The sequence below is a fragment of the Parasteatoda tepidariorum genome, chromosome 7 (genome assembly GCF_982258835.1).
Source record: "Parasteatoda tepidariorum strain Cologne lab strain chromosome 7, Ptep-v5.0, whole genome shotgun sequence".
Lineage (NCBI taxonomy): Eukaryota > Metazoa > Arthropoda > Arachnida > Araneae > Theridiidae > Parasteatoda > Parasteatoda tepidariorum.
The window spans coordinates 34,269,608-34,286,864 of NC_141761.1; the positions used below are offsets into that span (position 1 = coordinate 34,269,608).

At 26.7% G+C, this 17,257-nt stretch overlaps 2 protein-coding genes across 2 annotated transcripts; both read left to right on the forward strand.

Moving 5' to 3' along the window:
• Positions 1 to 1,157: 1,157 nt before the first annotated feature.
• Positions 1,158 to 11,431, forward strand: LOC107457524 (mitochondrial translation release factor in rescue). Its single transcript, XM_043049419.2, has 4 exons — positions 1,158 to 1,379; positions 5,068 to 5,241; positions 9,184 to 9,445; positions 11,111 to 11,431. The coding sequence occupies exons 3-4, from the start codon at positions 9,235 to 9,237 to the stop codon at positions 11,335 to 11,337; spliced, it is 438 nt and encodes a 145-aa protein (XP_042905353.1). The 5' UTR covers positions 1,158 to 1,379; positions 5,068 to 5,241; positions 9,184 to 9,234; the 3' UTR covers positions 11,338 to 11,431.
• LOC107457529 (uncharacterized) lies at positions 1,373 to 3,593 on the forward strand. The gene is made up of 2 exons (XM_043049418.3): positions 1,373 to 1,899; positions 2,558 to 3,593. The coding sequence occupies exon 2, from the start codon at positions 2,558 to 2,560 to the stop codon at positions 3,431 to 3,433; it is 876 nt and encodes a 291-aa protein (XP_042905352.2). The 5' UTR covers positions 1,373 to 1,899; the 3' UTR covers positions 3,434 to 3,593.
• Positions 11,432 to 17,257: the final 5,826 nt, after the last annotated feature.

Below are 17,257 nucleotides of genomic sequence, written 5' to 3' on the forward strand. Positions count from 1 at the left end.
CTTCAAATATAGATTTTTATATATTTATTATTTGATTGTTACAAAATTGTTTTTCTAATAAAGCAGTGGTAAGTTTAAAAAAAGCAACATTTTTATACTGCCACTTGATGCACATTTGACCTAACTCTTAATACACAGCAGTAAATAATATGTAATCAAAAATCTAATCTATCATCATGAAAGTAAGTAGTCAACTATTCGAAAATATATTTCATGTAACATGAATTTTTTTCATTTCCAATATTATTGTTAATTCCACAGAATTTTTATCATTTCAATATTATTGCTTATCATGATGTGCTTAGATTCACAAATATATTATTACTTTTCATTACTTCCAAATAAATATATAATAATTGATAACCACATAAAAATTTTACCGATAATTTTTCTCTTGCCATAGTTTTATTAACTAGCGATAATTTTATTTTATTAAAACTGCGGGTTACAAATTCATTTATAAAATGTTAGAAGTAGAAACACTTTTAATGTCGAATAAACATAATATATAAACACTTAAACATCAATTTGAACTTTACTCCAGAATTATTTTTTATGTTACAATTATAATGCTTAATAATTAAGTACAAATGTTAGGAAATATGCATAGGATGATTAGACATTACATGGCATAATTATTCTTTTAATTTAGATCCGAATTTTCTTTTCCTTACAACAGAATGTAAGAAAATTATATAAATATTGCAGCTAAGCTTTTATAAGAGAATACTTAATTTAAAAGTATTAAGAGCAAAGTATTAAGAACATACTCTTAATATCAAAATGACATACTTTTATTTAAAAACAAATAATAAACATAGCAAAGAAAACATTCATTTTTATTGTTACATTTATAAATATCTAAAAATTCGAAAACATTTTCGCCTAATATCTTTTTTAAACACAAATCTCCTCTTTTCCAGTGTCTGTTTACGAAATAAATGTAAACACAATCCATCAATGAACCAATTGTTTCATCACACCAAATACGAGATTACGCGAGAACACAGACAGGCGTGCACAAAATTATTGAAATTTTTATTTTAATTCACAATAAACGCGATAACTTCCCAAATTCTTGCAACCGTGAGTGATAGTCAACAGCCAATCACAATGCGAAAAGCCCATTGATCCGACGTTATCATTTCCTTGTTGCCATTCTGTAGTAGAAACTATGGTTTAAAATTAGTTACCAATTCCTTAAAAGATAGAGACCCAGGGAGTGAAAGGATACTTAACATTTATTGATACAGAAAAAAGCAGCTTAAATCGTTTTTATTGGAGAATATAAATAAATAAAGCAAATAAGCAAAAATTTTCTTGTATTATGCGTGGGATTAAAGTGCCTGCGTGGTAAGCTGCATAAATAAATTTTACTGGTAAGTTTATCATAAGGACAACTTTAAAACCAAAGAGTTACTATTCTATTATGCACTTTTACTGAAAGTTCGAAAATTAAAACATAGTACATGTTTTGATCTATATTTTGAATTTCATTTACTTCCTATAAATGTTCGTTGTTTATTCGGCTTTTCGATTCAGTTTTCCAGTTTCGACTTTTTTTTAAAAAAAATTCAAGAGTTATAATATTTAGCTTTATTGAATCAACAATTCCGTTAAACTGGAAAAAAAAAAAATTTGCGCTAAGTTACCACGTATGCGCGCTTTATTTTTGAAATAGCATCAATCCCATCCCAAATAAAAAATTTGACCATACTCAATATGTAAACTTGAGAAAAGATTTAATTTCCATTGCAAATTATTTTAATAATTTTAAGTTTGTGAATGCATTGAGTATTACATTCTTGTAAGCTATTCTTCAAAAATTAGGCTCAGCTGATAGTGTACACAATTGGCCGACTGAATTTGCATCGATCATATGATTTATTGTTAAAAGTAGTAAGTAATCTACCTATTTATTATCACTCTTTATTTTTAGACGCAGCTATTCCTTTGATTTATACATATTGGAGCATATAAACCACTAAACTATGCTGAAAAATATTTTCCAGTAGTTAATTGAACAGTTGAAAACATCTACTTACAAAGGGGCAAATTTAGTATTTATCACTCATCATGATGTTATATAATAAAATTGGCAAGTTAAAAAAAACTAAATTACCTATAGCCACCATCACATAAAATCATTTGAGGTTTTTACCACAAAAAACCTCAATTTTCTATAGAGCTTGTGCAAAATTTTAACATGTGAAGGCTAAAACATCTGTCTTATTGACTTCTCCCTAATGAAATGGTACTTTTTTTTATATAAACATTTGGAAAGTACATTTAATTGTATGTTTTGGCATTATATAATTGTAAGAACTGCTATTTGATGAAGCTAACGAATTATGAATGCCCATTTCTCATTGATACTTATTAATTCTATTTCAAATCACAATGTATTCAATTAAGCGCACAAACCTATACTTAAAAAACTAACATTGAATGTAGCAACCATATTTCATTTTGATTGCCCTAATATTTTTGTTTGTGTCCCAGCTTCCAAAATATTCAATCTTATGATCAGCATGTTCTTAAATAATTGTCATTGCAGATGGCTCCCGGTGCAAAAAAGAAGAATAGTAATAGGAGAACTGTAGATAATATACCAGATGGTAAAAAGAATTTCAAGAATAATTTTGCAGACAAGCCAGATAGTATTTCAAATCACTCAACCAAAGAACATGATATAGAACTTGATCAAGACAAAAGATTTAGCAAGCGAAGTGTTTCAAGTAATTGGCAAAAATATGATGAAGTACCCAGTGACCCACATGCTGACACAACGAGAGGTAAAGATTTTGAAGTTTTATTAAGCTATTCTGGAGGTTCTGAATCACAGTTGCAGTTACAGGAAGAAAAGGATTGGGAAGAAGCTGTGAATGAAAAAACTATTGCATTAGATATTAAAGATTTAGTTCATATTGTAAAAACTGTTCCTTTCCATAAGCAGTTAAATTTGCCGACAGACATTTTCACTGAATCCCAACTAGCTAGGTTTAACTCTGCTGCTGAAAGTTGGAAGAAATCTTATACCCCAATTTACTCTTCAAAAGTAATGCCTGGTGAGGTCGAAAATGTAAAAACTGAAATTCCGGAAAATTTAGATTCAAGCTTAAATATCATCGATAATTCTGCCTCCGACGACGTTGATGAACCTGTGCCCACCAAGCTGCCTATTTTGTTAGAAGATAAAACCGAGAGTATTATTGAATCTTTAGCCTCATGTTTATCTTTAAAAACAACTTTTCCAGAAAAGAAGAGTGCTTTGAAAGAAGAGGTTGCAAAAGAAACTCAGTCTTTCCCTGATGATTTAGATTTTTTATTATCATTAAATGTGTCTTTAAAAAATCCTGTTCAACAAGAAAAGCAAAATGATAGTGAAAAAACCAATGTTGATGAGTGGTTAAACAGCTTTTTAGATGATTAAAACTTTAAAATTAATAAAAAACAATAGATTAGTGCTTAACAAATTATGCGGAAGGTATAGTTGTTATTGTTTAACAACTTTTGTGTTCATTCTTGGAAATGTAATAACTTGATTTGTGATATTTTCTTATTTATTGCAATAAAAATTGATGCTATTGAAATATCATTGCCTTCTGTCTTATATTAAAATAAGAATTCAAATTTAAATCACTGACTTGCGGCATCTGAACTTAAAGTTTCTAAATATTAATAAATAATATCCATTGATAGGGCAGCCTTATAGCTCTACTTAAAATTATGGGTATTCCATTTTTATAAAATTAATTTCTCAACCGTACGAAAGATTTCTGGCTAGTACCTCTTAAATATTTCGTGATGATTTAAGCCTTATGAGCTTACTTTTACTAAATTAATGACTTTTATCTTTAAAAGAAAAACATTATTTCGTAAAATACCTTCACAAGCAAACATTGATTCTTTCAACTTTATGCTCACAACAAAAAAGACTATTTCCTCATTCTTATTTAAAAATTCAAGCAAAAGTGGAGTTTACTTAATAGGATTTTATTGACTTCTTAACTTTTTTTTTACTGATTGCAGTTTTGCCAGATTAAAAAGATATAACAATTATCAAATTAATGTTAACAAAAGAAAAGAAAAACTACAAGATCTATAAAGAAACTTTCATGCTATTTTGTTCTAAAAGTATTAAAGTTAAATTATTTATTTCACCAACCATCAAAAAAAATAAAGCAATTAAAGATATTAAGTTGAAATAATAAAACAGGTCACAAGGGAAAAGTATTTTAGACATTTTTATCACAGTATTTTCTGAACCACTTCAATTTTTACTTTCTAGTTGTTAAAATAGTGATGTTTATTCTAATATAATAACTTTTTCATATATCTGTTACATGAGAAAAACAAACAGCTAAAGTACTTAATGACACTGATTCTTAGAAAATTAGATTTCTACAAATGTATGATTAGTTTTTATAATTAGCATGTATGCTAACCTAAAATATCATTTTGATCCATTAGCAGAACATTTCAGAATGTTTCTGCTTTTAGACCAAGCATTTCTCAAAGTACTTTTTATTGTCAGGTTGTTTTTTTTCTTAGTTGGCCATTCTTCATGGCTAAGGTCTTTTATGAATTTCAGATATTTTTCATTTTAAGATGTAAGAATTTGCTTTTAAACTAAATGAATATTTCAATTTAATGAATACTAAAAAGCATTTGATAATAGAATGTAATTCTGATATTTTTGAAGATGTTCCAAAAAATAATAAATTTTTATTTTTCAGATATTTACTTACAGTTTATCTAATTTGCATATTAAATATTTATTTTAATTATTACTTTAAATGTTACTAAATTTATAAATACAAGTTATAATTTTTAATTTTAAAAAAAATCAATTTAAACAGATTTTTAAAAATTTTTAAGGATAATATTCTTTATTGTAATGCCATTTTAATGGTTTTTAGAGGCTTTTTATTATTTATTTTTTTGGTATTTTTTAAGAATTTTTAGGCTAATGGTGCCCACAGATGATTTGATTAAGTTTTCAATTTCTTTTTTTAAGTTTTTGCTCTAGATTTCTAATGTCTTTTTTTTTCTTCTTTTTTATAGTGTTCAATGATGACTATAACAAGAAGAAACATCTTAAGTTTATATAAAGAATTACTTAAATATTCTGAAACTTTAAAATACACTGAGAAAAATTATTACAGAAACCGGGTCAAAAAAGAATTTATTGAGAATAAAAATACAACTAGTGAAAAAGAAATAAATTTCCAATATCAAGTATGTTGCTATTTTTTCTTTCTTCATTTTCTATTCATTGATACAATATAATTTTAAAACCTTGAAATTTGATATAAGAAAAATTTTGAGATTTAAAAGAAAAATTAATTTGAAAAGTTATATTTGTTTTATAACCAACCTTCTTCCCAGATAATAAGCATAACTTTTCAAATCTTAAATTACAAGGAAGATGGGAAGTTAACTTTTATATGGTCATTAAAATTGGTAATCCACTGATGATGTCAGGGGTGTGTCTAGGTTTTTCTGAGTGATACCTAATTTGTGAAAATTATATTAAAAAATCAACACAAAAATATGGATTTATTGCTTCTTACGGGATACAAAAATAAAATTTTAAGAAAAAGTTTTTTCTGAAACTACCATTTTTCCTAAAGTTGAATTTCTGAAGGTACCGCTAGCATCCAGGGGCCTTGACAGATCCCTGGATGTTATGCAAACAATATGATAAATACAAGCATATATAAATTTAATATTATTTGTATTTCTTAAATCTTGACCAATAAAATACACAGAAATTTTTTTCAGGGTGGCCACAAACACTCAGAGAAAAAATTGCCAACATTTTCTCTCACGTTTCCGGACTGATTTTATTGAATTTATACGAACATTTACATTTATACGAACGTATTGTTCCATCATTTGCAACATGTCTTTATTGATGAGCCATATGGCTGAACCAATTATTTCTTTTAATATATCATCTCAATCTTAACCCATTTTTTTATGAATCAGTTAGGATGGGGGAAAAAACTTAATGTGATGAAATTTCAGACTTTTCGGGAGCCCCATTGGAACTCTGGGCCCAGTTTCACATCACTATGGGAGAAATGTCAATTTCTAGCACAAATACAAAGATTATGAACTATTTTGAGGTATCTTTTTTTTTAATTTGATATATTTAACTAATTTAAATTTTGCAAGGTGTGAGTTTATTTTTATTAAAATATATTTTTTTTCCTATTATATAACATCAGAGCTTCATTTTAAGGTTATATTAACAAAAATTAAAATTGTGCTGCTGAAATAATTAAGCAATAAAGAGATTCTAGTCAGCTGTTTCAAAAACTAAAAAATAGCTCCACAATTTGTGCTCAACTTTCTGAAATATTTGTTACAGAAATTCGCAGTTTTCCTGTGCAGGGTTTGCTTTAGCATTAATATAAATAAATCCTAAAATATTTTATAATTATCTTTCATATCATTGAAAGTTAAAATTTTTATTTTGTTTTTAAGAAAAAAAGCTTTTGAAAAATTAGATTTTGTTAGTTAAATACAACATCATTTATCAACTTTATTTAAGTTTTTTTAAATATTGCATAAAAACAGAACAGTACCTAAAAATTGTAAACAATATTTAGTTATTTCTGTCTTTATAAATAATTTTGTTTTGCAGTCAGAAATAAAAGTTGAAATTGTCATATTTCAAATGTTTCTTTTTTTCCGAAATCACTAATCCATTTTTTGTTAATTTTTAACTCATTGTCAAAATATTATAAATAAAAGCAATAATATTATTAATTGTTGATAGAGATCTGTGAAATTGAAGTTTTCTCAAATTTCATGAAATCAATAATTATACCTCTGCATAAATTTCCAGAACTGGAAGTTAATGTTTTAGAACTTCTCAATTTGTATACAAGTTCAACTAAGATATACTTAATGTGCAATATTTACTAGTTTAAATTTAAAATATTTTTTTTTTCCTATTATATAACATCAGAGCTTCATTTTAAGGTTATATTAACAAAAATTAAAATTGTGCTGCTGAAATAATTAAGCAATAAAGAGATTCTAGTCAGCTATTTCAAAAACTAAAAAATAGCTCCACAATTTGTGCTCAACTTTCTGAAATATTTGTTACAGAAATTCGCAGTTTTCCTGTGCAGGGTTTGCTTTAGCATTAATATAAATAAATCCTAAAATATTTTATAATTATCTTTCATATCATTGAAAGTTAAAATTTTCATTTTGTTTTTAAGAAAAAAAGCTTTTGAAAAATTAGATTTTGTTAGTTAAATACAACATCATTTATCAACTTTATTTAAGTTTTTTTTAAATATTGCATAAAAACAGAACAGTACCTAAAAATTGTAAACAATATTTAGTTATTTCTGTCTTTATAAATAATTTTGTTTTGCAGTCAGAAATAAAAGTTGAAATTGTCATATTTCAAATGTTTCTTTTTTTCCGAAATCACTAATCCATTTTTTGTTAATTTTTAACTCATTGTCAAAATATTATAAATAAAAGCAATAATATTATTAATTGTTGATAGAGATCTGTGAAATTGAAGTTTTCTCAAATTTCATGAAATCAATAATTATACCTCTGCATAAATTTCCAGAACTGGAAGTTAATGTTTTAGAACTTCTCAATTTGTATACAAGTTCAACTAAGATATACTTAATGTGCAATATTTACTAGTTTAAATTTGGAAGAAAAAAAATTAAAAGCAATCATTGTTGACAAAAAAATCTAATTTTCAATATATATATATATATATATATATACAGTCAGACCTCGATATAACGTCATCCGCATATAAGGTCACTTTTCCAAAGTCCCGGCTCACTGAATAGGAATTCTTTGTTACAGATTATCGGATATATGGTCAAGTTTTAAAAATCTTTATCGCATATAAGGTCATTTTTATCTGAGGCGAGGGAAGCTCTTTACTAACAAAAGCCTATTTAACTTCCTTACAAGGCAATTACCCCTCTCGAGTTCTAGGAAAATGTGGCAGCCAACGAACAAGCTACAATTTCTGAAATTGTTTCACAAGTTGTGGACAGTGAGGACAATGATCCTGAGACTACAGCTGTAAGCCAAGAGGAAGCCTTCAATGCAATAAATGTCATACGAAATTTTTTTACAAACCATGAGGGAGTTGAGGAACATTTTGAGAAGTTACAAAATCTAGAAAACATTGTTCGAAAACTGAAACCAAAAACGAGACAGACCTGCATAAATTATTTTAAATAAGGTAAGATGTAATGTATGTATCTACACTTTGAGGAAATTTGCAAACAGCTTTATTTTAAATTTAAAAAAAAAAATTTAAATCTAACTTTCTTTAATTCTACACTAATTATGTTAAAATTTATTGACTTAAATATTTAATTTATGACAGATCGTTTTCGTTCGTATTGCCATTTTTATAGTCATAATGTGTACTATTTACGTGCTTAGTTACGAACTGCTAATGAATCGGTTAAAAGGTCACTTTTGCGATGACCCTTAGGGTGAACTTATATCGAGGTCTGTCTGTATATATATCTTTATATAATATAGGAAGAGTGTGAAATAACAAATAGCCAATCACGGAACACTTGCGGTTAGTAACGCACAAAACAGCCAATTAAAATTGAAAACGCATATCTGTGTAAAGGTAATAATTTTTAATAATCCAGTTTTTCCTTATTCATTTCAATATTGTTTTGGTTGTCATCAGCATAAGATTAACAAAAGTCGTAAAGGTATTGTTTCCCTTTAAATATTTTTGTATCCCTAATTTATTTTCCAGTACTGCTATTATTAACAAAAATATTAAATTATGGTTGTGAACTCATCAAATTTATTTGAACAATATAATGTTATAAGAACATAAATGTTCTTTTAAAAAATGATTACTTCGAAAAATCACTTCTGTTCACCAAGAAATCTAAATGTATATAATACTAATAGATAGTAATATTTAGACCTTTGAAGTCGAGGCACAAGCGTAAGCAAACAGAATTCCTTTTAATACATATGTGTTAAGTGAATAATTTTAAATTTAGTAGAAAAACTTTTTTCTGCCAAGAAAGGACAATTATTGCGAAGCAATCATCGGGGTTGGTGAGCGGCAGCGAACAGGGGGATTAGCCCCCTAGTATATGTATATGATAAAATTAGGAGTAACTTTTTTTCTTCTTATTTCAGAGAGGAAGAAATTTTTTATTAAAGAGGAGACTACAGTAAATACTGCAAACCATGACATATTTATTTAAAAAACTAAATCAGCAACGAATCACTGCACCGGTGATTTTGATATTTAGAAAGTTGAAGAGTACTATAGATTATTCTAAATTTCCTAAACTTCATGAAGGAGAAATTGAAGAGCAGTTTATTAGAGGTCACGGTCCTGGTGGTTCAAATGTCAATAAAACTACAAACTGTGTTTTATTAAAACATCTTCCAACAGGTAATAATAGAACAATCTATTTATATGTTATAGATGTAATAGTTTGAAGGCAGTGTATTATAAACAGAGCATGGGTATCTGTTAAGTCCAGTCATAGCTAGGTTCTTAGTTATCTTAACAGTCTTCATAGCTATCTTGCTTTAATTAAATATAAATACAGTCCGACCTCTATTTAACAATGTCGCTAAATCCCGATAATAAGTTCGTTATATGGAAAATTCGTTAAATAGAAAATCACCTTTTGAAATACTTAAACGACACAAAACAGGTTTTAAATTCATAAACACTAGACATAATTAAAATAGCAATCGATATACATTTATCTTGTAAACTAGTATCTACTATTGATTTATTTTGCCGTACTGTTTGGCGCAGCATGGCCTCATTTGGATCTTGTGCCACTAAACCCTACATTCAATCAATCATTCTACTATTTATTTTATAAATCCTAGCCATAAAAGAAATCTGCTTGGAAAGCAAGAATAGAGCAAAACATTATCCAGTGTTAGACAACCATGCTATAACAGTTTCAACTAAGAAAAGCTGTACTTATATATAAAATTATAGCTGCATCTATTTACTGTATAAAATTATAATTGCAAAGTAATTTTAAACATACATTACAACATGCGTTCTTAAGTTTAATGGCAACTGATAAGACCCGTTAATTTTGTCTGAGTTTTTTGTTTGAAATGCAAACAAAAAGGGAAAGGGATTTTACTACTTTCTCTAAAAGTGAAGTGGCTTCGAAAATCAATTTGAGATCATTTCCCCCATAAAATGCGTTAACAAGTTTGAAATGTTGGGAGATAGGGAACGTGGATCTCGAAAAAAAGCTCGGTAAATAGAAAATTCACTTGGCTACTTGGAAGTTATTTTACGCAGAAATGTCCAAAATATTCTTGGTTCCTTGAAAAAATTCGCAAAATGGAAGTTTGTTATATAGAGGTCCGACTGTAATTCATTTTAATCCTCTTTTTTATTATTGCCCCCCCCCCAACTACTCTTTAGTTGGGGCTCTCTGACATTCTGATCTAATAATCATTATTTGAAAGAATTCTGAACTTTCATATGAAATTATTAGATGATGCTGCAGGCACAGTAATTTATACTCCTCCTTTTAACCTCTATATTCCGTTGGTATCTATTAAGGTACAAAATTTATGGTATCTAAATATTTTAACTGTTTTCTAGTTTTATTTATCCTGTAAGCAACAATATTTTTTTATTGTTAAAAATAAATGTTCAGAGAAAAAAGAATATTTTACACCACTGTTTCAGACTAAAATGCATTTCCTGGGAGGGAGAAAAAATTTTCTGCCCTGAGTAGAAGTTATGAATTTGAAATGGTTTAAGTGCATTCTTAAAATTGTGGACTATTAACTGTAACAAAATAATGAGAGAAGCATTTAGCCTTTCCAGTGTAGCAACTTAAATGCCCAAGTACAATATTTTAAGGAAATTTCGTAACAAATGACATATTTCAAATTAAATAAAATTACCATATTTAATAGAAATCATCAAAAGATGCCTCTTTTTCTATGAATTGAAAGCCTTTGTGTTGGTCATCATAAAAATACTGTATATATTAAGCCCATAAAATGATAAATATAAAACTTGGTATTTAGCAAAGTTTATAGCATAATTTTTGCATAATATTTATAGGAATTGTAGTTAAGTGCCATGAATCTAGGCTCCTACAAGAAAATCAAAAACTAGGAAGAGAACGTTTACTCACTAAATTAGATGATTTCTACAATGGGGAAATGAGTGTTTCAGCTCAAAAGAAAAGAATTGAGACTGCCAAAAAAATTTCAATTGACAGAAAAAGAGAGAAACTAAGGGAAATGAAAAGACAGTTTCAAGAACATGGAAAGTCAAGTAAATCATGAATTTGCATAAATGCTCATTTGTGTACTTAAATGCAATAATGTATTTCTGATTCCATCACATTTGCTCTATTTCAATAAAAAACTTTTTTTTGAAGAGTTTTTAGTTTTAATTGCGTAATTTTCATTCTTAAATCATATAATTTAATTCCACTATTATATTTAAAAGCACAGGTTGATCTTATATAAACTTAGTGGAAGAACTAGCTAAGTGACATTTTAGTGAATTTGAGTAAATAAGTATTACAGTTTATACGTTCCTTTTTGATTTCTGGCTCAATCTTTCTATCTTTAGTATGATATAGAAAACATAACTCACAAAATTTTTGTGGGTCTTTTTATTTGATTCTAACTCTTTTTATAAAGGAAAATTTTAATGATTTTTGTGCACAGCATTTGCTTGTTTTCACAGAATTTTTAATGTTTTTCATAGATGATAATTTTTTTTTTGAAAAGATAAAATAAATATAAATATATTTAGGCTTATATTCATAAAATAAAATTTTAGCAACCTTAATTTGGAACAAACTGTCATCAAATTTTATCTAGCCTTGTTAGGCTGAAAAATGATTCAGAGGCAGCATAGTATATATTGCTATATTAGTGAGAATTCAGCAATTTTTTATTAATGTCATTTTGTTGCATCTAGAAGTCACCTTCAAAAAGAATTCTTTTATGTGAAACTAATCAGCGTTTGAGCAAAATGGAGGTGAAAAACCATGTATACCTCTCGTTGTTAGCCCAATGCCAATGGAGTTCTGATATGTTTTTAGCAAAGTATAATATCCATCAGCACAACAATCTATGCTGGGAGGGAACAAAATAAAGTTAAACTCTGTGATTCGTTCATATGTAGACTTAATCTGTCGACTGAACGGGATAAGTCCCGGAAAAAAATTTTGATTATGGTAATTTTTGACTATCAGAAGTTTGTCTTGAGCAATAGAATTATGCCAAATGATATTAAACATTGTTGATCTTAGTTTGAGAAGGTCAAACTTTTAAAAGCAGGTTTTGCTTAATTTAATTATGTAAAGCCATCAGGAAGAGAAGCAAATAAAAAACTGGTATTTTTTCAAAGTTAATTGTGTTTGTGTCAACATGACTCTTTCAACTTTGCATGATTTCGTAATGTTGAACATTGCTGATATATTGATTTTTTGTTTTATTTAAACTCTCAAGAAACACTATTTAATATATAAATTCCTCCTTAATGCATGGAAGTAGCAGTTTTCAATTTTCACCAATTTTTTTATCCATTCAATGCCAAGCTAGTGATTTTCTAGGGTTGTTTACTGACTATTTGTCGCCAAATCACTTAGCTGGTTTTTCTATTGTGTAATCTTTGGAATTAATATATTAGCAATATAAATGAACGTTAAACATTTAAATTAGAACAAAGTGAGAGCTTTCCTTGAGAAATATGAATTTTTATAAAAATATCACTTAGTAAGTTTTTGCACTAAGCTCTTCATTTGTATATATATAATCATTGAACAAACTACATAAAACTTACACTACATGTAATTTGAAAATTTCATTTATTAAAAAAATAAATTGTAAAATACAATGTTTTTTATTATATATGTAGCTTGTGTAGATAGCAAAAGTATAAAAATAACATTTAAAAAATATATATTCTCAGTTCATTATTAATTTCAAGCATTTCTTAGAATTCAAAAATCCTTTTACTTTTAATCGTCAAGGATGTGTATATGTAGTAGGCTAATTGGAAAATCTGACCCTTTACTAACTACCAACAAAATTTATAATTAAGCTTATTGCAGTGAGTCTTTTATGTACATAGTGGAGTGACGGATTTTCCAACTAGCGTGTGACATATACATCGCAAAATGATTCATGCCATATTTTAAGTCCACTATACCAAAGCTTGCAGAATAAAATATAAATTGTACAAGATATTAGAACGAATATTTATGAAATATTAATTATATTTTTATCTAAAAAGAATTTTTCATGTTACAGTTTTGAATCATTTTTGCAAATAATGTACAATAATTAAATCATTAATTGTTTTATCAAATCATTGAATTTTTTCTGGACCAAATACAAAGAATTACTAAAGTTCACATTTTCTAGGTTATGTTTAACAATATTTTTGCTTTGCATAAATCAACAATTAACTTATTAAAATAGATGGAATGCTGAACAAAAATTCTAGAAAGCTCATGAATTGAAAATTTTCGAGAAATGAATTATTATGTGTAAGATTAAAATTAAAATACAGGTAAAAGCTTAACGTAATAAATCAATTACAAGAGATAAAGAATAGAAGATTGAAACGAAAGAAAAATGCAATAAAAATCATCTTGTGTCTAAGTTTATTAGCTTTTTTTCACCATAAAAGTGACAATAACAGTGTAACAAAACAAAAAAACGGACCACAATGAATAACTGTTGCTCTAATAATCGGATCTTCACGTTCTAGGACTCGAACTTAATGGTTCGAGGTGATGACATCAAATATGCTAATAATTTCGTGATGATATTTAAAGTTACGAAATCAGACACAAAAGCACACTTTCTCTGAATCGACATATTTTTTTATTGGCGTACTCGGATTTCAGACCCCAAAACATAGGGGGTGGCTGCAATCTGGGAAATAGGGTCCTCAAAGTTTGATCACGAGAGCGATCCAAAGTTTGGACCCCATGAAGTTAATTTTACTTTTAGCGTATTTTCCTATATCTCAAGAACTTTTAAGTGAATTGAAACATTTTTGCACACAATTATAAAATTCGTTTATCTTAAAATGCAAGAAATAAATTTTAGTAAATATTTATTAATTTATTTCATAATAATAACAAAAAATTTGTATTGTACGGTGTAAAAATTTTTACATCATTTTAAAGTACGTAATTTTACTTAGCAAAATTTAAACGAAATGGGTTGAATAGTTCTAGGGAAATCGAATTTTAAATTATGCATGGAATTATCTTTCGGATTAACATATTTTATAATTGTGAGCAAAAAATTTTCAATTCACTTAAAAAGTACTCAAGATAAGGCAAAATATGCAAAAAATATAATTAAAATTAAGGGGTGCAAACTTTGGATCGCTTTCTTGACCAAAGTATGGGGACCACATTTCCCAAATTGCAACTACTCTCTATAGTTTGGGGGTCAGAGATTTGAATACTTCGCACTGTACTATCAATTATATGTGCTTTATATTAACTAATGTAAAAAGTATATGTTTGGAGAAAAAATGTCTCATTGTTAAAGTATGAGTTTTTAGTCAAAGAAAAGTTAAGACTTCGCTCAAGAAATTATCAGAAACAGAAGTGAAATCGCATAATGATTACATAGTGAATAACTTATGTATTCAAAATAGTTTTCAATCTTAAAAAATTAGTGTGGATAGAATATAGCATTGTTAAACCCAAAATAGTGAAGAAAATGTCAGCTGCAGGGGTGATTGTGGGTCCACTCAAAAATCCTGAAAATTTATTGAGTAAAATCATTTAAAAAAATTTATATCTTTTTAAATTTAAATCATTGAAATTTTCATAACATGATATTCTAAATGAGTTATATGCAGCATAATTTAAATGAATAATTATGTGTAAGTTTACTTATATCTCTAATCACATTTATTATTCTTCCAGAAAAAATATTTACGAATGAAAGAGATTCCAAGTATAAATTCTAGTTCTAATATTTTTAAATAAAATATACAAGAATTTTTATATATAAATGTGATTGTTGATTACTTAAAACTTCTGGAATTTGGATTTCCGGAAACTTTCGGATCGCAGTTAGCGAAAAATCCGGATTTTTTCCAGAGCACAATCACCCCTGGTCAGCTGTGAAATGCAGGTGAAATAAGATTTATTACTAAAAAGTGTTAAAATTAGGAATTGAAGTAAAACATAACATAAAAAGTATTAAGTCGTTATTTTAAATGAGATATTGTGTTAAACTATATTTGTGATCACCAAATATATTTTAATATTAATAACATTATAAAAAAAAAGAAATTATATCAAATAACTTCTGATATTTTATATACATACTATAGAATTTATTCTGGGCTTTTGATTTTCTAGGTAACATTTCTCTGTAATTAGTTAAGATAATTGAAAGTGCATTATACTTCACTTAACATTTAAAAAAAAAATCACCATTGAAGTAAAGGAGATTAACAATTATAAAATATCTACATATACACTTTGAAGTCCCATACACAAGTAAATTATTTTTAGCAAACATAAATGTTTTTTTTTTTACACAATAAACTTAATATGTTCAGTTACAACAACATAAATTGATTAAAAAAGTAAGGAAATAGTTGTAAGAAAAATGCATACATATTCTTTTATTAATTTTATCAAACATAACAAATATTAATTCATATGATAAAATATGGTTATATATGTACTATGTCATAAATACAGTTTTAAAAAATATCAGATCATCAAGTAAATAAAGCAAGAAGTACAACAATTTCAGAAAAAAATTAGTTGTAAATAGAATTGTATCTAAAAATAATTAATTTGTACACTTGTAAAACCTGTTTTTCTTTCATTTATATAATTCATTTCTAAGTTTCATTTAAATAAATATTTCCTTTTCATCATTAATAAATACATAAGATCAAATTCACTCAATTCCACTTTCTGAAATTAATTGCACAATTTCTTAAAGTAATTTTTTTTTTTTTTTTTTTTGGAATATTTAAGCTCAATTTAAATCTCTTACCTTTACATAATGTGATAAATGATTTAAAAGTAAAATGTAGTTGATAGAAGTAAAAAAAAAAGACAAGAAAAGATCACTGGGCTCATGGAACCTATGTTAACCTAAAAAAAGCAATACCCAAGATAGATTGAAGGTATTTCATTATTTTAGCAAAATACAATATACAAAAATATTTTAAGTTTCTTATTATTTACACCAAACTTATTAGATTTGTATCTAAATTAAAATCACTGCATTGCTTAGTTAATATTAATATCCTTTAACACTCTTAAAAGGAGAGGATAAACTGTTGCTCTCAGACACAACCAATGTATTTATTATGTGTATGTATTTATAATGAACAATGTTCAGTAGCAAATGAATCCAAGAAGCACCACAATGATATGTTTAAATGAAAGCTGTGAATTTTATTGATTTACTTCTTCTTCTTCTATATTGAAATTTCATTCAATATGATATTTATAAGAATTTTGAAAGATTAAAGTTATACATAACCAAATTTGAGACTTAATTAAACTTAAAATTCAATTAAAAAAACAATTAAATTTAAAGTATATTTTAAGATTTTATACTATAAAAGTAGTAGTAACAATAAATATATTTGTAAATTAAATAAATATAATTTAAAAAGTTAAAATATTAGATTGAGTTAAAAGTTTTTCCAGTACGTTCTGTAGTTAACAATCAAGTTTAAAGAGAGCTTTTTATTCATCAGATAATAATTTATTTCATAATAGTAACAAAAAATTTGTACGGTATACTCTCAAAATAAATCTTAAAATCTAAGACCGCAGTTTAAATAAATGTACAACAAAACTTATAAATAAAAACCTTATGAGTAATAATTTGAATGATTTAAGAAAATTTTAAAACAGTTAATTTATAATAAATCTTAAATAAATTTTTTAATCATTAAATGTGTTGTGTAATGAAATTATTATGGTTGTACAGTTCATTAATTTGAAAATGGAATTAACCTAAAAAATTCACCACTGTCTTATAAATTCATATTTTACAAATTTTTTTAGTGCAAATGAAGCAACTCCTTCATTTCTTAAAACAGCAAGTGGGTTTTTTAATAAAATTTAATTTATATGTTCTGTTGCATTTTTTCAGCCTAACTTCATACAGGAAAAAGCTTTCCACTGAATCTAATAAATATTAAAAATAGAGTACAAAGAAATTAATAATACAATAGATA